The 21,225-nt window shown below is 40.0% G+C and overlaps 1 protein-coding gene across 2 annotated transcripts in view; it reads left to right on the top strand.

Moving 5' to 3' along the window:
* The window catches only part of ITCH (itchy E3 ubiquitin protein ligase), a 59,848-nt gene that overhangs the window by 14,639 nt on the left and 23,984 nt on the right, over positions 1–21,225 (top strand). For both annotated transcript variants that reach the window (XR_002444145.1, XM_021416452.1), the window contains exons 2-7: positions 8,701–8,791; positions 11,297–11,435; positions 13,961–14,085; positions 15,239–15,376; positions 17,459–17,501; positions 20,297–20,466. Coding sequence is in view for 1 of the 2 variants with exons in the window: in XM_021416452.1 (XP_021272127.1) it covers positions 8,722–8,791; positions 11,297–11,435; positions 13,961–14,085; positions 15,239–15,376; positions 17,459–17,501; positions 20,297–20,466 (685 nt within the window). In the remaining variant the exon portion in view is untranslated. The remainder of the gene's footprint in view (positions 1–8,700; positions 8,792–11,296; positions 11,436–13,960; positions 14,086–15,238; positions 15,377–17,458; positions 17,502–20,296; positions 20,467–21,225) is intronic.

Here is a 21,225-nt window from a genome sequence, read left to right as displayed (position 1 = left end):
ATGGACCAGTTTTTCTGATCTGCGGGGTTTGCATAAGAGCACCAGTTATCCCTGGTCTTGAGGTAAAAGCTATAGTGTGACTGCGTGTCTGCCCACAATGCTTCCAGATTTCTTTTGTTATTCCTTGGGCTATCTCTTTGTTTTGATAGCCAAGTTAAATACTTCCAACTTAAAAGCTTTGGGTTCAGAGAAATTTCGCGTGTTCAATTCCCTTTAGAAAAGGAAATGAAGGTAGCTATTTGGAAAAATGAAATCAGCCTTGAGGATCAGTCTTGTGTAAATAATTGTGGGAGTGTTTTTAGGAAAGCATTTTAAGGCTGTTAGTAGTTCCTTGGTCTTTGCTGCTGTGATGTCTAATCTGTTTGTGATACAGTAGAGCCATCTTTTGATCCTATTCTAAGATATCAATATGGTTATCTCATTATTGTTCGCTGCTGTGTATGGGGTTGTGGGAAATTACTGTAACAAGGCCCAGAGTGAGACCTTATGGATGGAAGGGTGCTGTAGGCTTTGAAAATCTCAAATTAGTTCTCCTCACGTGTGCTTGCTTTCTCACAGATCTCAGTTACCCTGTCACACTCATGTACTGGCAAGCAGCAGGGCGTTCTGCGTGTTAGGTGGTTGCACAGCATCTCCTGTGTGCAGCACTAAGTGGAACTGCCTGCTTCTGTCAACTGTTCATCATGCCTGGAGTCCCTTTGGTGACAAACTACCTTTTTTCTAATTTATACGTGTATATTTCCATTACTTCTTTGTTCATACCAATTTTAATATCACTGTTACAATTCTCTACAAGGTATGTTTATTAGTAGAAAAACACTGAATGGAAAGATTCAGTGAAGGGCAGTTATCTCGAATAGATTTAGAAAATCTCACAAAATACAACTTGACTCCTTGATTTAAAGGGGATGTGACTTCTGACTGTACTGTGGTGCTTTGGAACAAAGCAGAAACGGTTGTATGTAAGCAGATATAACAAGTGGTTCTGGTTTGCATTGTGTAAATGAATTATGTTGGAAAATTATGAATTACTTGCATACATGACTAACACAACATAATGAATAGTTTCTACTTTACTATCAAGGATTTCTCATTAACCAGTCCATAGCAAGGAAAGGAAAGAAGTTGGATATCTCTTCTGTGTTTCATGGGTTATGTATCTTTACCACAGCTTCCAAGGTTGTGTCACTTAAGTTGTTTCCCAAGCTAATTAGTGTGTTTCCCTCAGAAATAGATTTTTAGCTAGTACATTGCCTTTGAGCGTGCACGTCACTCATCTTGCTAGAAAAGCTGCCTGTATGTTAGCTTTGTGAATAGCTGAACTGAGTTAAACACAGCAAAATGGAGTGGTGCCTGTAGTGCTGGCTGTAATCAGATGAGCACCATTACTGGCAGCAGGGGAACGACACGGGGAGAGCTGCTGAGCACAACACAGCAGTCTGAGTTAAGTGTCTCAGGGAAGTAAACTGTTTGACCAGTCCATGTTACCTGTCCTTTCTTTACAGTGAGATCCCAGGTTGAGCTTCTGTTTCATCTCTCAAAGGGAAATAGAAGCAACTGTTCTACCACCAATTTCAGAATGTCCCGTAATTTACTGACAGTGACAAGGTCCTCTCAGAGCCTTCTCTTCAACAGGAGGACTTACTTTTAGCAGAGATGCTCCTGTTCTTCCTGCAGCTTGGTTGCCATCCACTGGGCTCTCTTCAGTGTGTCCAGGTCTCTGTTGTACTGGGAAGCCCAACCCTCAACGTTGACCTCATCAAGGATGAGCTGAGGGAGTAGGATGATGACCTCCAGCTGCTGGCAACACTTCTCCTAAAGCAGTTTGGGGAAAAGTGATTGCCAGTGAGAACTGAGGCAGAAGAGTTGTGGAGCGCCTCAGCCTTCTTTCCCCACCAGCACATTCCATCCCTGTACTGTCCCAGGTGAGACCAGGCTACCTGCTCAGAAGCAGGGCCTGGTGCAGTGCCATACATGGTCTCTGACTCCTAGCTGCTCTTGTCGGACCCAGCTCAGCCATTCCACATCCCCAGCGTCCGTGATGACTGGACCTAGCTGCTCCTGTTGTGCTCCCAGCACCAGAAGAAGTTGCAGATTCTCTGGTGGGGGGACTGGGAGGGCCTGTGCTTCATGTGCCTCGGTGAGATGCTCCAGGACCGATAGGCTGACGTTCTTTCCCACTGCTGCCTGGTCTGCTGGAACCTTCCCTGGGGCTGATGTGTCAAGGTGCCGTCTGCAGACTGTGGCATAAGGCTCAGGGGGGTGGTGGTGGTGGTGCCCAGCCTTGATGTTGGTGGTTTGGGGATGTACATTTTCTTTCATCGCCTTTTTCTGGCCAGCATACTTGTGGAAGCCCTTCTTATTTGTCTTCATGTTCCTTGTCAAAGTCACCTCCAAGTGTGCTTTGGAGAACATTGCTGGTTCAGGGCCTTTTTCTGCAGTTGCTTTCCAGCTGGGTGCTCCCTGCATGAAACAGCCAGAAACTAGCTCCTTTTTGCTAGGCCCGTGTTCCTTGAGAACTCCACCAGGACGTGCTCACTGCAGCCCAGGCCAACTCTAATCTGAATCTCTTTGCTGAGCTCATCTGAACTGGTGAGCACCAGGTCCCATCACACTTCTCGTCTGGTTGGTTTGTCTGATGGCTGAGGAGCAAAGCTGTGTTCTGCTGTTAAAACTCTCTTTGTTTCCATTCCTTTTATAAATATCCCACAATGTAAACCTCAGAGTTGCTTCCTTTTCCAGCCTGCACTCAGCACTGTTATAATCTGTCTGTTTTTTCTTCCTAGTTGATTACTCAGCATTTTCTTTCTGTATGTCATCTTGCTTGGGCATAACTTACCATGTCCTTAGAACTTATTTTAAGGAAAAGCCAAGAAAAATGTAAAAAAAAAAAACAAAAACCAAAAAAAAAAACCAAACAGCTTTGTGAAACCACTTCTTGAAACTTGAAATTTTCAAATACCTACAAAGTTACAAAGCAAGAAGTTGCCAAACTAGCTGGTTTTGCTTAGCCTTACTGGGAAATTGTAAGTAACGTTTGAGAGAAAAGAACCTTTCCAGCATATGACAGCCTGCAATTAAATAGAGGTTTCAGTGTTTTAGGAGAAAGGGAGAAAGTGCGTATTAATTTCTTACACAGAAAAAATGTACAGTATTAACACAAACACGTCACAATATTGTCTGTGAAATACAGGGTCTTATCTCGTATGGATATATTACTCAGGTGCCCATTATTAAAAAAAAAAAAACAAACCCAAAACACAACTGTCATAAAAGCAACTTACTTTATACACAGTTTTTTAAATGAACAATTCTTATAGCTGAGACTTTTCTAAAATCTTGTATTCCAGTGTACGCAGGTTTTCAAAACTATTGGTAACATCAGTATGTTAAAGAAATGTTTTCATTATTGCAGATCTTTTTACTGGATCGTGGAAATAGCAAATTCACTTTGAATCAGAGTGCCTCTGAAATGTAGTGCAGTCTATGCTCTTAAAAGTAATTACTAAACAAACAGAAGTTTTCCAGCAGCAGCCTGTGCAATTATTTCAGTTTTTTTAATTATAATGAGTGTGTGCCAACATATTTTCAAAGCTATGCATGTATAATAGACACTGGATTTCATTCTCACCCATTGTCTTCTGTGCTTTCAAATAAATGTGAAATAAAAATTACCTTTTAAAGCAAGTCTATCCTTTAATAAATGAATCCCATCCATGAATGAAGGTCCCACAGGTTAAACTAGTCTGGTCCTCTAAGGGCTTTCTAGCCTTTGCTAGCATTTTTTCTGCTATTAATACCTGCTGGATTTGTAGGGTAAGAAACTCATTCTTTTTTTCTTTCCTTGCTTTGCTTCAGCCATGAACTCAACGCTGCTTTTCTTTCTGTTCTTTCTCATGATTTGTTAAAAGAAAAATAAGGCCCTGCTCACTTTGCGTCTATTTTCTGAACCTGCTGGTAGTGTCTGGCCTGTCTCCTAGGATTTCTGCTTTTTTTTCTGCACCACTCACATGCAAGAAAAAAGTTCAGTGATGAACTTAGCTGGCGTGGATTAAAATACCGCTGAGGATGATGCAATTTGCCCTACAAGCACACCATGCCGTAGGGGAGGCTTTGGAGAAGGCGCTGTGGTTAGGGTGGAAATTCAGAGAGAGCGGAGTCCCAGATGCACGTGAGGACCAGATGTCTGACTGCAGAGTGGATCTGTTCGAAGCCATGCCGGTGCCGACTCGTCTGAGCGCAAGCAGTGAGAGCGGTCCTTTTGCAGCTGAACGTAGCTGAACGTAACCGCAGCTTGTCTTGCTAGGATGCTGTTAAATGCACAAAAATGCTCTTGCTGTTTGTATGTGGTGACAAGTGTCCATGACACTTAGTGCTTTTTGTCTTCTCTGTTTTCTTTTTACCGTGAGCTAAATGAATTCTGAGTGTGTGCTTTTTTTTTTTTTACTGCTCTCTTCAAAACAGAGACAACGCATTTTTTTCATTGAGCAGTAGAAGCATCAGGTAGTTATTAACCTGATAAAAACCTAATGAAATCTGGCTTGAATCATATTAACATTAGATTAGTTTTGTTGAGATGTGAAGTGTGTCAATAGAGTGCATTAGGAGCAGATCACTCCGTAGAGGGGCAGTGTGAAATGGCTGCAGGAAAGGACGAGGGCAGGATCAGCTCCTGGCTGGAGCGGTTCCAGGTCAGGGCTGGGAGGAAACTATAGCTCCGTGTTCTCTGGGTACAGGCCCTGCTTGTCAGATCCTGGTTGTGTTCTTTTCTTCATGTCACCATCCCTATTCCAGCCAGCTCGCCCTTCTGAAGGGGAAGTGCAAACTTCTGAAGTGAGCGTTGGCCCATGCATCTACTGCTGCGTTCACTGGAAGCTTTCTTCAAACGATAACAATTCCCAGTTCATTGTGAATGCACATGCACAAAAGAAACATGATGAAAGCTGTCTTTCATCTCTTGGAATACAGCAGAAAATTCTGGGCTGCTTAAAATTGAAGTTTGTCAGATGGTTTAAAATCAACAAGTGCATAGTTCAGTGCAGCTGGGACCAGTGCAGCATAAGTTATCCACGTGTTACTTTAGCATGTTGCAAAGGTAAATGTATCTGGGAGGATATGTGTAGCCATCAAAGTGCTTTGGACAAGCGTTTGAGTGGTTATTTATACTGACAGAAAATATTAATTCCTTGTTATGTGATACTTAATCTTTTTATGCACTAAGTAATTTGTGTGGGTGTGTTCATCTCTTATGGAATTGAAGCTTATGTGATTGTGCTCTTGAATGCCTGCTACCTGCCTTTCTTCTCTGCTGCAGCTTTTGAACCTTTCAACAAATGCTCCCAAATTTCAAGCTCTGGCAGACTTCCTGGAAATGGGTAGCTGCATGCGGGTGAAAAAATGGCAATATGAGCTTATTATAATTTAACAAAAATAAAAACGAAGCCAAACATTTATGAAGACACGTAATTTCCTACTGCACGTAAAAGGTTTGAGTAGACATTCTCAGATTGTCTGGAATTGATTATTTTCAATTTGTGGAAATACGTGGGTTGCAATATCATGAATGATATTTTTGTTAATTAGCTGATGATTTATAACACAGTTTGGAAGCAGTCATTATGTTCCTTTCTTGAAGTGCATGGCAGTCACAGTGCTTGTTGGCAGCCGTTATTTCATGCCTACCTGCTCACATCCAGGTGCTTTAATAGAGACATTCACTCCTTTCAGAACCCTCACTACTGCCCCTAGTGTAATAAAACAAAATGAAAATATTTGTATAATTATTCAAGATGGTAGTTTTTATTTTGTGGTTGTGTTATATATCTCCCTAGGCTGGTTTTCGAGCTCAAAGGTTGTGCAGTTGCCATTAAAAATTGCTGCTCGTACACTAGTTTCTTGACTAGTGGATTCTGGATTGTGTGCCTCATTGGTACATAAACAAAGAGGAGATAGATAAATGCCAAAAAATAAGTTTAAATATAGACAGCAACAGGATGTGACATATGTTAGGCAAACTTTTGCAATGATGGGCAGACTTTAGAATTTCTTCGTGCTCCTTCAGTGTTGTTCTTCAATCGTCATGGGTTTAGTTTAAATAATGTATTTGGGCCTCATCTCCTGAGGAAAATGAGGAACCTATAATCATTCCGTTCTGCTCTCGCCTTTTCCTTTATGCCACCGTGCGCGGTGTGCTACTTGCTCATCCAGTCCAGCTAAAAGTTGATGGTATCGAAGGCTATTACATTTCTACAAGGTGTGACAAATCTGGATCAAGTGCATGCACGTGTGGCAGGTAGGGCACTGACATGGGAGCCCCGCTGAGAGAAGGCTGCAGTGAGAGCTGAGTGCTTATTGCTGGTGCCATGGCTGGCGGTGCAGGCACGTGGCCTGGGGCAGCGTTGTACTCACTGGGGCTGTTGCAGCTCAACTTGGGCAGCAGAAGGGGCTTGGGGGTCAGCATGTCCGTGAACATCAGAAGAGAAGCGGGGCTATTGAGCTCACCCACTCTCAGATCCAAGACATGCCAGCTGGCTGGACGCCCTGTCCTGTGGGCTGTTTTTCCCTTCCTTGTGTAAATATTGAAGCTTATAGACTTTAGCAAACATGCAATAAAATAAGACTATCCAACTTGATTGTCTGAACAGTAATTAGAAACCTTATGGCAGCTGAGAGAGCTAAACTCTGTATAACATGGTTTCTTTTTTTTCTTTTTTAAATACTGGGAGGCAATAGGTTCCTGAATCGTGACTTGAGCTGGTCAGTAAGAGCTGCAGGTCTGGCTGTGTAAGTGCTAGCACGTACATGTGCTAACTCAAATGGATTCAAGTGTGTGCAGGATGGTCATTTCTGACGGGATTAAGCTGATCGATTTTTTTCTCTATGTTCTCAGTGAGAATGATTGAATATTAATACAGTAATTTTAATGAGTGTATTTTGCAGGCTTAGAAATGAAAATAAGCTTTAACGTGTGCTTCTGCTGTACGTGCTTACTGTGTGATTTCAAAGGTAAATTAATCCTCACCTTCAGGAATTGTGTTTGTATTATGTGCAGTGTTATTTCTGCAGGTGGAAAACAGCGTTTCTGTAAATGCAGGCTCCTTTGGGCTGCCGAGGATGGCTGTGTTGGGCTGGATGCTTCATTCTGCTGCTTTCTTAAAGCACAAAGCTTACCTAGCACGTCTTGGCAGAACTCATCACAGGATCAGGCTTAAGAGTTGTCCTCTAAAGTCTTGTGAATTTAGATCACTTCTAAAATACTTCTCTTAAAAACATTTCTCCCGTTGCAAGATTTAGATTTGTGTGGTTCGCATCTGGAATCTAGTAATTAAAAGCACTGAACTCCACTGATAATATGATCTATTTGAGCAAGTTGGCAGCTCTTTTTGGTGGTGTGGCTTACACGTGTGCCTGCAAGCTGCAGCAAGCAAGAGCTTTTCTTATGTTCACTCTTGAAATACCTCTGTGGAATTATCAGTTTCACAGTAATCACTGTATATAGACTTTCGCTTTGCACCGCAGCTTCAGAAAAGGAACTTGTGTTACTCAAATGTGGTCTCCTTTCACAAATTCTGTTTTGCACAGGGTGTAGAGAAGGTTTAGACTGCTTGTGGTAATATCAGTTGGGAAGACCACAAGTCTAGCGTTTTGCCCTTCAGATGGAGCCATGAGCAGCTTCAGCTAACATTACTTTCCTTGTTGGCAAGAGCACTGTGTGCAGCAAATGCCCTGGTCCGTGCTGCTCACAGTGCTCAGGGACCCAGGTCTGGAGGCTGAGCAGAGGTGAGCAGCAGAGGGAGCTGTGATGGACACGTGGGTGCATGAGTGGTTTTGACCAAAGGAGACAGTGAGGAGTTGGCACGGGGAGGGGCTGTGACACGGAGAGGTTGCAGTGAGAAGTCTGGACAAGGATATCGGGATACTTCAAAGCAATCTCTATCTGAATATAATAGCACACTATTTAATTAGTAAACATCAAAGCTATGTGATGCATATTGGCCCCTATCTCCTTCCCCATCCTTGAAAACCAAATAGAGGATGGAGTACGTGAGTTCTAAGAGTAGTAGGAATAGCAGTTTGCTTTAATGCCATTTGCAGAGGGTGCTGGGAGGGTCAGGCGAGCATGGCTGTGCGGAGAGGGAAGGCTTGGCCAGGGTGTCTCATCCTCTTCCAGAAGCAGTGTTTCCTCTTCAGCATTTTGGAATTACAGCCCTGGGCTGTATCCTCAGTCTGATCAAATAGAGACAAAAGACTTAGAGATTCAGGTTTCTTTAAACTCACTCTCGAATTTAATAATTTCCTTCTTCTGTGCTTGTGGATTTGTTTGATAGCTTTTTTGGTGTTTCAAACAGTAGTAACTTCTTACCCCAGGACTTAGGACGTCAATAAAGGCAACATTTTCTGACAGAAGAGTAAACACTGGTAAGATAAAAACATTGTTCACAGGCAGCTGGTGGGCACATTGAGGAGGCAAGATCAAAAGACCTTGTTGGTCAGGACGTGAATGCTTACAGATCTTGTTGTGGTGAAGACTAAGCCCTTCGTGAACTGTGTTTGGTACTTCAGGAAAGGGAAGGAAACTAGAAGGAGAATGAGTATGGCAGTTTTGTTTGCAGCATAATGTATCTACACATCAAAAAAATAGATAAAAAGAAATCATTTTTGAGTTTCTGAGAACTGAAATGTTGATGCTCTCTTCATCAGATTCAAGATCCAGCCCATATTATGGCTGGCGCTGGATCCAAGTCAGGATCACCTGGTGGGTTGCCTATGAAATCACAGCTTCAGATCACCGGTAAGTTGTTTGGAATTATATATCTTTTCAAATCAAAAACATAAAAGGAAAAGTTTTTGTTTGTTTTTCTCCTAGCAATTGAAGACTAATTATAGTAGCATGTTGCATTTCAGCAAGCTTTTAGTAAAACAAAGCCCAAGAAAAGTAGCAAAATAAAACTGATGGTGTAACAAAATCATGACTTAGAAGAAATATTTAGGATTTTATCAAAATGTGTTTTGAAATGATACTTTTTTGTGTAAAGAATGAAGAAATGAATAATTACTTTTTGAATAGTGTGTCAATTGTAGGGAACAGTTCTCTTTGAAATGTTACAACGTAATACAGTACTGCTTTCTGTTGCTACCACCTGGCACAGCATCGAATCTTAACAATTTCACATAATCTTTTTTACATCTCAAACTAAGTGAATTTGCACTACTGTTTATTACATTTAATTTCTTTGTTAAACCGTTTCACAGCCACCATAGTAAAAGAATGTTTAACAAGTCTTGATGAGAATGTTACTGTAATTGAGGACCTGTAGATTGCATAGGAACGGATTTACATGGCCGTGCTTGGTTTTTGTAGTGCCATACCAGCAGAACAACTGTTGAAACTTAGCAGGTTTTTCTTCTCTCTGACAAATTTTACTCAAGTGTGAAAGCTGAAGCCTGAGAATGGAAGATCTATGGATGTATGCACATCTATGTTTAGAAGCATTGAGGCTAAACTTTGCACCCTCAGTGTGGGGATATACACAGAAGTTGCACAAAAGAAAAGAATTGTCATAGGCAGATGGGAAAACTTCAGACAAAACAGAAGGTTGAAACTGAATAAATTGTGCTGCCCCTAGCTGTCTCATTGAGGACACAAGCGTGTTTTTTCTCAGTAGACTTTGAGACTCGAAGAAAAATCTTGTCGCTACAGATTGATATTGGATATAAGAATTGAAGAGGTTTCAAAGGAGATCCCTCTTCCACATAGCCAAGGAAGGCCTAGCCAAGGATTACATTAATGATGCCCATCTGAGGTTTTCTCTGTTAAAAGCACATAAAAAGTAAAGAAATGTCTCATCTTTAAAGTGAAGACTATAATGATTTTTGGTTCTTAATTTCTTTCTTGTTCAGCCAGTCTGCAAAACTTGCTTTTTGTGCAGGCAGGCTTTGCCTTTTCCTAGAAAGTTCTGCAAACAGCAGCCCCCCATCTGTCTCACCCTTACCTCTCCATTCTGCTGTTCTCAGTTATTTTCAAATGAACTTTCAGGTTGTCTGGGTAAGTGAGAACCTCAAAAGCAGGCATGCAACTGCTGATTTGTGCTGACTCAGATCAGATCTTGATGTCTTTGAGACAGCTAGTGATGTTGAGGCATGAATTGCTACAGTATCCAAGTACTGGAGACATCAGGAGAAGGTAATTCATGGAGATCAATGCCAGCTAACTGAACTAACTTCAATGAAAGCTGAGAGAGAGAGAGAGCCTCCCTTGGGAGCAGTTCAGAGCTGTTTATACTAAGCTACTTCTCTAAATCTCTGAAGGAGTATAGACTATAAAAGGAATCTAGGTAGATTAGCCATATGGGCTTGAATTAGTCATCTTTTTTAATCATGTAGTGCAGCTTAAGTAGTGATGAAAATACAGGAGACCAAGCTGACATTTGTAGCAGCAGAGCAGAGTTCGTTGGCCAGTTAGGAGTGATCAGGTATTTGTTGTAAGTACTGATTTGACAGCTTAGTGCTGTCAAGGAATCCAAGAACACTCCTTATCTAAGAGCCAAATAAATATTGGAGTAGACGCGTGCATTCTAAATCAAGGCAACACACTCACAGCGTTTGGCAAGACAGGAGTATTGTAGCTGGTGTTGAATGTTTGAAAAATAAACAGTTTCTGTTGCTGTCTAGATATTAATATAAAGATACATTTACTAGCATGAGAAAAGCTCTAGAGCTGCAAGTTCTGTCCAAGTTTTGCTGTAAAGCACTAGGTAGTTAATAGAACTCCGAACTGGCCTGCGGTTAGATTTTATGTAAGTTTGCTTTGATACAGAAAACTTAACAAAAGGTTCCTTCTCTTAAAGGAAGATCTTCTCAACACAAGCAGTGGCGCTTGTCCGGGGTTCCTTAGCAAGGAAGAAGGATCATGTTTCAAGCTTTATAACAAGCAAGCTAATAAACTCTAGGAGTGATCCTGGCTGGGGACAGGGAGCAGGTTAGGGTAGGCTGTAGAGGGTATTGTCTTCTTTCAACACTGAAGCGTTTTTGGGGATCTTAAAGTGATAATTATCACTCATAGTGTCTGATGCTATAGAGGAAGTACTGTTATGTGTTTTAGACTTTTGTGTGAGATATAACGTTGTACAAAATAGCCTGAAATGCGAGAACATCTGTTCTTCATCTAATGTGTTTTCTCTCTTGAGCATTACTGTCAGCCATCAATGACCTAATACTTGAATACTGAAGTAGCCAGCTAAAATATTATTTGCTGTTGAAATATTTACTCAATTCTAACTTTTCTCTTTTTTAACAGTTATTTCAGCAAAACTAAAAGAAAAAAATAAGTGGTTTGGACCTAGCCCTTATGTGGAAGTCTCAGTAGATGGACAGTCAAAGAAGACAGAAAAATGCAACAACACAAATAGTCCGAAGTGGAAACAGCATCTTACAGTGTATGTTTGCTGGTTTTGTTTTCTAGTTTGAGTTAAAGTAACGCTATGCAATTGACCGTGGATTTAAGAGTGGGTTGTGTCTTTATTTTAGACAAGGCATTCTGTGTTGCACAGTGTAGAGAGATTTGCGTAATTTTTGAGGGCAAATATACTACAGTCTGAAGTAGGTATTTATAAAACGATTGCATTATGTCCTGCAGAGAAGACATAGAGCTTACAAGGAAACATATTAATGTATGCAGCATAAGAACTCAGCTTTAATTGTGTAAGTAATAGGAAAATGAAGGTAATCTGGTGAAACTGACAGTCCCATTCATGTTTTGATTGTCATATTTAGGGTTTTTTATGGCTGAAAAGTGTAGCTGTTCTTTGTGTAGCAGTGTTCTATAGCACTGTTGGTTGGCCGTGTCTTGCACACGTCCAGCTTCCGTCACAAGTACAAAATTGCTGATGCATTTATACCTACAAAGTATAAAACTAGCATTAGTTTCAAGAAGAGCAGAGCTGTAGATGTTTACTTATGCCAGTGTTTGTGTTGTGAGATGATAGGAGGTATAAAGCACTGATATTAAAAACAGATCTGCAGCTTCCATAACATCTGGTTTTCTTTTAAGAATGTCACATGGAATGCTGGAATAAACACAGAAACAGTGTATTAAGGGGTGCTGCTTATCCTGCAGGGATTGTTTGGCCATGAAGGTCTATATTAATAAACAATAGATGTGAGATGACCTACTGAGAAAGCAAAGAATCATTTGTAATGCATTTCCCACAATTAAAGTAATTAAAAATACATAAGTGTGTGAATGTTCCTTACAAAAGAATATTGATATTAAAAGTCACTCTGAACTTCTTGTGAGTGATTAAAAAAAAAAACACACACAAAAAAGAAAAAGTGTGTTTATACAATGTCAGCATCTAACACTGAGATAAATTTGTTTCTGTCATAAGGCTTCTGAAAACTCAAAATATTCTCAAAAATGAGAATATTTTACCTCTAAAGGCGACTTTCAAGGGAAAGTTTTGAGAGTTTATTCTTAATTGTAATGTCATCAGTTATTTCATGATGCTCTTCTTTCTGCTGTTGTCAGAATACTTCTATGAAGGAAAAGGAAAAGTCTCTCTAGGCTTCTAGGCTTTTCTTATCACTGTGAGAGTTCCTTTATTCTCCAGGGTTTTCCTGCTCACATACACCATCCGAGCTGTCTTCCTGCAAAATGCCTAGCCGCATTTAGAAACTCAGCAATTAGCATGGTTTGATTAAACTTGTTTTGGAGATAAAGGGGAGAAAGTAACTGCTGCTCTATAAAAAGATAATTGCATTGGCCTATGTTTCTTCTCCAATAAGGGGCTCTCCCGGTAGATAACAGCTGACAGTTTGGGAGTGGAGGGCCTCACAGCACAAGTGGTCTCATTGTGGCTGTCAGCTTCAGAATGCAGCTCTGCTGGCAGCTTCTCTAGGAAGAGATGCTCACGGTCTCTGCCACCAGCAGATAAATGGAACTGCGCCTATGTTGTGCAGATTCCAGCACTGTGGTTCTATGGCCTTATCAGCCAAAGGAAGCTTTTCACATTGCCACAGTTTGTACTCTGCCTGTTGTGTGGAGTGCATCTCTTCAGGTGGTTGTGTCACTAAAATAAATTTCCTTAAAAAAAAATTAAGATGTGCCTCAGGAAAGTGAAAGAGAGGTAGAAGTAAATGATTTAATTAACATTTGAATTATTTGATTTCTACTGGAGTTGAACTGTTGTGGTAGTTGGGTCCATAAGGGATCTCTTTATAGTAAACCCGGAGCTCGTTCTCCAAGAACGTAGTCAGATTATTGCATTGTAGAAGTAATTCATCCCACTCCTGGAAGTCGCAAGGGAGGTTTGTGACTAAAGTCATGGAAGATGTGGTTGGTATGTTCTGTTGGTCTCAGGATCTGCACTGTGCAGCCAGAAGTATATTGGTGGTAAAATGTGAAATTTTGTCTATATACCTGTTTATCTTGTCACGTGATTCAAGTATGTGGGAGCTTACCGTGGGAACATTCATCTTTGAAAAGTATGTGAGAGTGTTTTGAACAGTATTGAGTACTTCTCTTTTTATGGATTGTCCTAAAACTTTTTGATAACCTCTTCCGAAGGGAAGTTTGATGTCTTCCCTCTGCATGAAAAATTCTCACATCCGGATCCACAAATGCTGAATTTTTCATCAAATGTGAACTTGCAAGAATCAGTCTCTTTTTCTAATGTTGGCTGTGTTCAGATCTTAATTGTGAGCTAGTCGTTTTTCTGTAGGTATTTCCCTTAAAACAATAACAGAAGATGTACACGGTCTGTGAGCAGTCCTGCAGAGCTGTGATTTATGTCTCTTTCCTGTATGAAAATGAGAATGTAACTGCATAGTAAAATGTCATAATGCAAAATGTTTTATCATCACTGTAATTCTTTGTTTTTTTAATAATTGACAGTTGATGTGTACTGCTCAGTTCACCCAACGTCAAGTGCCTTTAAATTAGTGCTCAACTTCTTCTTTTCAGAATTGTCACTCCTCTAAGTAAATTAACCTTTCGAGTCTGGAGCCATCAAACATTAAAATCTGATGTCCTCCTGGGAAGTGCTGCCCTGGATATTCACGAGACTCTGAAATCAAACAGTATGAAACGTAAGTACAAGTTTGAGTGCAGTGTGCAGCTGTGTTGTAGGTCTGAAGAGTATCTTTTGTTGCTATGGATTGTATTTCTGAGTGTCCCCACAATTTTTCAGTATGATCTCTATTCTGTTATGCACAGTCTGCCCTGATGTCATTGGAAGCCTGATGTTTTTCACTTCGCTTTTATGTGCAGGAGTGAAAGTGTAATTGAAGAGTGCTTCCTCTTACATAGCCTAGAAACTGATACATTTCTGCTGCTAGATGAGAAAATAGGTGAATTTTTGTTTTGTTCCAAGTAGTGTTACACAGGTGTACGTTGCATTATTTCATGCATCTTGGAACCAGTTAGCTTTTAGGCAGTGTGTGCGCCCTACGGAGCTTCCAAGTGGAGCATCACATCCATTACTGAATTTGTGTTGCTACAGCATACAGCACTGGTGTGCTCTCTTACTTGTGCTGTATCTTTTGCTTCCTGACTTCCAAATGTGGGCACTCAAAGTGCAGCATGCTGATGGCAGTGTAATACGCTTCTCCTGGCAGTGTCACTGTTCTGTTGAATGTGGCTGAAAATTTCTTTGGGTAACTACATTGCTCTGTATAACAATTGGGATCATGCAGTATATCACTGGATATTGATTCAGGCATGCCTGTTTGCAGTTGCATTTCACCAAAAAAATGTGGTGTACCCAAAAAGTACCTTTCACTTAGGGATGCAATACAGAATCTTCACATTCAAAATGCAAAACTACACGTCACTAGGTAAATGTGATATGTTTTACTCTCAAGATAGACTTGATAGCTGTTCTGAATGAAGAATGAGGTGAATTACGTTTTCTATCAGTGGGTTGTCAAGGACAGGTGTATTAATTGCTTAAGAAGTGTGGGCAGAAACCAGAGACTGGATTTCTCCTATAATGATACCCCTTTCTTTAGGCAGCAAGAAGCTTATGCTCTAGTTCTCCCTATTTTGTAGAAATAATACCTATTACTGACACCTGGGAATGATTAGCCATACCACACTAAGCATGAAAAATTATGCAGAGTGCAAGCTGAAGTTGTGTATTTTTTCTTGATTACTGCGGGCTTTGGTTGGCTTTTTAAGCAAGATGAACTCTTCCGTTATGTAGTGAGATAAAACCTCATTTTTTTTCTTGTACTTTTTCAGTTGATCAGGTAGTGGTAACATTGCATCTTCTTGGTGACAGAGAACCAGCAGAAGTGGTAGGAGATCTGTCTGTCTGTCTAGATGGGATGCAGGTAGATCCTGAGCTCCTGACCAATGGTGATGCCTCAAGTACGAGAAGTAAGTGACTTTCAGCTTAAATGTACAATCAGTATAGTATCTGGTATACAAAGATTTTTTATTTTCCCTGAATGCTTTAGCGCGGTGTTTTAGTAATGGTAGTGAGTGGTTTATTTAAGTGATGTTTGTGGAGACCAGAGCTCTTACGCACTTCTATTTGAGGTGGAGTCATAATCTGCAGCAAAGATTATCAGCATCACAGTTATGCAAATAAGATCAGCACCTTAATTTTCTGAACTTTGCTTACTTTATCTAGCAGTTACGAACTACCGTTATGCCTTTCTTTAGTGAAAGCCTTTAGCTTCCCTCAATTTTAATGACCATAAACAAAAAAGCAATATAAAATGGATAAATTTAGTCTCATAATAAGAAGTATTCTGGCTAGAAAACAGCTTTATATTTAATTTTCGTTAAATATCTCAAATGCTTACATAGATTTTGCTAGAGGGGGAGATCCACTCTTCTTTCTGTTTAGTGGTATCGTCAGTCTCAAATAACAAGGATAATTTTTGGCTGAAAGTCCTGAATATGTGTAAAATTACACTAAAATAAAAGTAAGGCATTTCAGTTCCTTTGGTTGAGACAGGAAAAGGAGCATTTCTGAGGGTGATGCACTGTGCAGACTAGAACCAGATGGGAGATGATTTCTCCAGGATCAGACAGGCTATCTGTGGGAGAAACCAGCTGCACAGTTAGTTGGCTTGTTCCAGTAAGGAGTTTTCGTTTTTTAAAGGACTAAATGAAGACAATTTCTGATTCCATCCAAATATAGTCATGTTAAAAGGATTGATCATGTGGTCCGATGGAGTGTGATTTTATTTATTTTTTTTATTTTTCTAAAGAAAGCCCAAATACTGTGAGGCTTGTAGAGCAGGGCTGAGGTGTGTTGCTGGAAGCACCTAGCAAAATTAACAAATTTTCCTCAGGTGCAATACTTGGAAGAAGTGAAAGCACAGATGGAAACCATTTCCTTAAATTAACCTACTGAGAAAAACATACTAGTAAGTAGAAAAACTCGTGCAGATAGTGGAACTGAGTACAGTTTTGTGCTCCGGACTGCAAGGCAGGTGTTAGAAAGCAGTTCAGCAGAGGGTTCCAAGAGGATGAGGTTTCTGATGCAGATGAGAGAAGAGAGAAATCTTGAGAAGATTCAGTGTAACACATTCTACAATCTAAAGGCACTGACAGGTGATGCATTGTTGCCTGACTAGCCTTTTAAGTTTCTGTTTCTGGAATTAAAATAACTTCCTTGAACAGCACATCACCGTAAGAGTTTACATCCTACTCTTTGGCTTACATCTGTTGTTAGTTCCCATCAGAGCTGATAATTGATTTCCTTGTTAATGGCATTTGTTTAATTCAGTGAAATGAATTATTTGTGCTACCTACGTGAGTGAGTGTTTCAGTGTTGCGTATTCAAGTATTGCAAGTGCTGACACAAAAGGCAAATATTTGCAAGGTAGCTGAATAAGCAGTTGAAAAACGTTTGCAAATCTAAGATAAACTGCTGTAATCCTTTTTGGAGAGCTGCCGAATTTGGACCTGTTCCAATGCCTTTATGCTACATTGTGTACAGAGAAAGGGAATGGTCCAGGTCAGAGAGACCAGATCTCGAGCAAACCCCTGCAGCTGTTTGCTAGTCAGCCAGAGAGAGGATTTTAGAGAAGTTGTTGTCCTCCCTGCTCTGCCTGCCCTCAGAACAGGGTTGAGAAAATGAAACGTGAACTCCACTTGAGAAATGGAGATGACTGCTTGATACTGCTAACAGACAGAAGACAGTTATTGAACTCTGTGCCTTTGGCAATATTCATGCGGTTGGATAAGGTAGTGTTATATCTTCCATAAAGTGAAAATGTTACTGCTTTTGCACTTCATGGCGGCAGTGCTTTAAAAAAATGCATACACATACATAGATGTGAAACGTGTGCAGTCTTTTAATAGGGCAGTAGTTTAGCAGCATCTAAGTGTGCAGCCTCCGCATTTGAGAGGAATCTGGGCTTTAAAGACTTCTGTTTTGCGTGCTTGGAAGTGATTCCAAATGTTGCTCATACTGCTGTTGCCCTTTTCTTTGTGGTATTTAAGGTCCTACGCAGAACGATAGCTCCAAAGCAAGAAATGACACTCGGTAAGACTTCTGCCTTGTTTTTTGTACTTAAATGTTTGCATTTCTGAATGAGGAACTGTCTGTTTTACAAACATGGTGACTGAATAATTTATTAAGATCTGAGCTTATCCTTAAAAACTCGTACTATTATACATTCAAATATTTAATTGTCTTTAAAAACAAGTTAATTAAAACTCTGTTTAAAATAACTAGCAATAGGAGCCTTTCTCCAAAATTAAGGAAAACTGCATTGTACTAGCTCAATATATTGTGGGAGCATTGGCTTTGAATTTAGTAACTTCTTCTTTGCAGATTTTTCTTTGTTTATCTGCTTCATTTAAAATATTGTAAAACTGCATGACCTGTTGGTCTTTGGCTTCAGAACAGATGCTCTGGTTTGGCTGAGTCCACCAGCACATACCATTAGCACGTTTTACAATTACAGGTACATAGCTGGAGAGGGTGCATGGAAAGATTTAGATTCAGTTAGTCTTCGGTGAGCAACTGAAGTGTGTTGTTGTGAGGTGCATGTGTATCCTGCTGTCTCTGTTGTGAGGACAGCACCTTGTGTTAAGAATGCCAAGATCAATGAGACCAGTAATGTTTTGGCTGCCACAGCAGCTTGCTTTGTAAGTTTCTGCCTTAAAGAGAACTGAAGTAAGCCTGATGTTGTATTGGCTCTCATACATCAATATACATTCCTAGTTCAAAAATTGTGAGCTTTTTCACATGCATCATTCTTGGATTTATAGCTCTTGTGAAAATGCTTAAGCCTAGTGAAGATTTTCAGTATCACAGGCAGATTCTGTTCTGTTTTGAGGACACGTGGTTGAATCTCTGTACTTGACTGTCCCCACAGTGAGGAACTAGTTCAGGGAGGATAGCAGCAGTATGTGTTATTTTTCTCAATGAAAACTAGCAAGCTGCAATTTAGAGCTGGTCTAAAAAGGAGTTGTCTCACTCCAAAGCACAGAGTATTTCTCTTAATGTGTGCTGAGTGCAGCTTCCATTCTCGAGACAAGGATCCCTCTTATGCCCCCAAAATAAAAAGATGTCTTTGAGATTTAATTTCCCAGTGATAAAACAGATTGCATAAAAATAAATATGATCTTCAGGGAAGACCCACTGATGCATAAATGCCACGTGTTTCTTACACTTCTGTTTCACAGCATGGAGGTATCAGAATGTTATTTTGCTTTGTTAAGAAGATACCAAAAGATAACGGTTGCAGTGTTTTGGGATTGATATGGGATTATGTCCCATACTACTTAGTGGGATAAAAGTGACCATACTTAACCTGCAGTGAGCACCAGGCCACTTTAATTAATTTCCAGTACTGTGAGATTTTTATTATTTGTACAGTGCGCAACACTCTCAGATGAGATCTGGAATGGCTAAGTTAAATTTTGTTGTTTTCTTACAGATTATACCTCACTTAGCTGAGTAGTCTAGAATCTTCCCATAGGAGTTTTATTTAGTTCTGTTTCCTTTTCTTGCTCAGAAAAGTGCTTCCCTGCTTGGGTATGGAATGCCTGTGCGTGTAAGAGTGTGTAGTATAATAATAGTAATAAGAGCTGTGTGGCTTTAGTACCACCCAGTAGGGCTCCTGGTGTTCCTGAAGGATCCCTTTTAAGGATCATGTAAATGATTTGGAACATGTGTAGCAGCATTTATTGCTTTGTGTATAATAATGTTTCATATGTACCATTCTGTCTTAAAATGCATGATCTAAATACACAGAAGATAAAAGCTTATACTTCTGACTGTAAAATTCAAACAGAAGCAGTATGCTTTCTAGGAGCAAGAAAAAGCTAGGCTATAGTTCTTGCAAACTTCACGTCCCTAATGATTTGTACGTGCTTTTGTAGTCGTACAACAACTTTAGGGTTGTTGTAGTATGGTATAAATTGCCCTGTGTACCACGTCTAGTATAAAGCAACAGAGCATTTGACATTGATATTGAGGTCAGACGTGTGATTCTACTTGATCCCTTATGCCTTGTGGTTTAACTAGGCCTACCTACTACCTGCTGTGCATTTAAAAGAATGTAATTCCAGAGGCCTTGGGCTGAAATTAAACCTGTGTTTTTGTTACTGATGGCCTCTGTATTTGACCTCCCAATCCACTAGATTGACACCTTTATGCCTAAAGCATTTAGTCAATATATTTAACTCTGCTCAGTGGGGTACAAATGTATCAGATTAATACATTGCTAGGTGTCAGTACAGAATGAATGAAGACAGCTATTTCAAGTTAAGTGCTTGAATAGTTGAGAAGCAGATTATTAATTTATAGCTCCTCTTCATAATTCTAATGCTCAGTCCTAAAATCTCTAGCAATATCCAGAACTGAGCTTAGGGGGGAAAATCTGTGTGTGTAGTTAATTCGTCTAAAATTTTCAAGCATTCTGTTTGTTCTGAACATATGCTTACCCTGTGGAGCCAATGCACACAGGCTGTTCTCTGGTCTTAATCAGCTTCCCATCTCATTCAAGACTAGTAACATTCACGGGAGGAAACAGCTGAGCAGTGAAATGCAGAGGGCCTGAAGGCAGGTGTGCTGGGTTGGGTAATGAAAAAGGAGATTTCAGCAACAAGTGTTAGTACATCTGTTTTGCCACCTCTTCATCAGCTGAGGTCTTGTACGCCTCAGGACGTAAACTCTCGTGTGTGTATACAAATACATAGTTTTTTATAGTTATCATGAATGTAAAAATCTTATCTAGCCCTAATTACTACATTCTTATTTCTTTTATAAAGCTTGTTGTCATCCATACACTCGTATTGTAGTTCTCCTTTTTGTCTTTTCCTGCAAAGGACTAACTCTAATGGCCTTGAAAGCTCTGAAGATGCTGCTCCAAATGAAAACAAGACTGTTAATGGCAGTGAATCTCCCCTACTCACAAATGGAAGCTGCAAACCTTCTCGACCTCCCAGGCCTTCTAGACCACCTCCACCCACACCCCGCAGACCTACTTCAGTAGCTGGTACATATTCTAGGGCCAGGCATTCATTTCAAAGCTGTTGATGAGCTGTACAGTCTTAAAATGAGCATAATGATTTCTGATGCACGTTTTTAACTACTACATTTTTTTCATGGTAAATTCTTGGACATAGAATTCTTATTTTAACAGTTTGCATTCAATATATGTGGTTTTATCATTGTTCCTCTTATGAGAAATTTGTTGTTTCCATGACTGATAAGTGATGATTATAGTGATAATGCAAAATATATTGGAGCTGGTGCCAAAAGAACGTGAGTGAATGCTACTGTTGCATTCAGTTAATTTTAATAAGAGCTGTGAAAAAGTCTGCTGAAGGACTCGCAGGACCGTCTCAGGTAGATGATTCTGGGGTTTGAAAGACTAGTGATTTCTTTCTACAGTTCTGGTTAAAATCTTTGAATCAGCAGCACTTCAAACATTGATTGCGTGGAAACATATGTTTATTTTATCTTATTATTTAAAAACTACAAAACTTTAAGACATTGATAGATGTTTTCAGGTTAACTCGTCCACATGCATACACTGCTGTCTGTTTTGGTGATCTCATTATCACAATTGATAAATACTGAGGCTGGATGGAAAACTAGGCTACAGTAATTAATTTAAAAGATAAACGCAGTGTAGTTAGTAATAAGACCTGACTTGTATGTAGTTCTTCATACTGCCTACCAGATGGTCTGCATGGAAAAAAATCTGAAAGCATTTAAAGAACACGTGTATTCTCCCTTCCATGCCCTTAAT

This window comes from Numida meleagris, chromosome 19 (genome assembly GCF_002078875.1).
Source record: "Numida meleagris isolate 19003 breed g44 Domestic line chromosome 19, NumMel1.0, whole genome shotgun sequence".
Classification (NCBI taxonomy): domain Eukaryota; kingdom Metazoa; phylum Chordata; class Aves; order Galliformes; family Numididae; genus Numida; species Numida meleagris.
The sequence above is the reverse complement of the archived record's forward strand: the minus strand, read 5'-3'. Positions and strand labels throughout refer to the sequence as shown.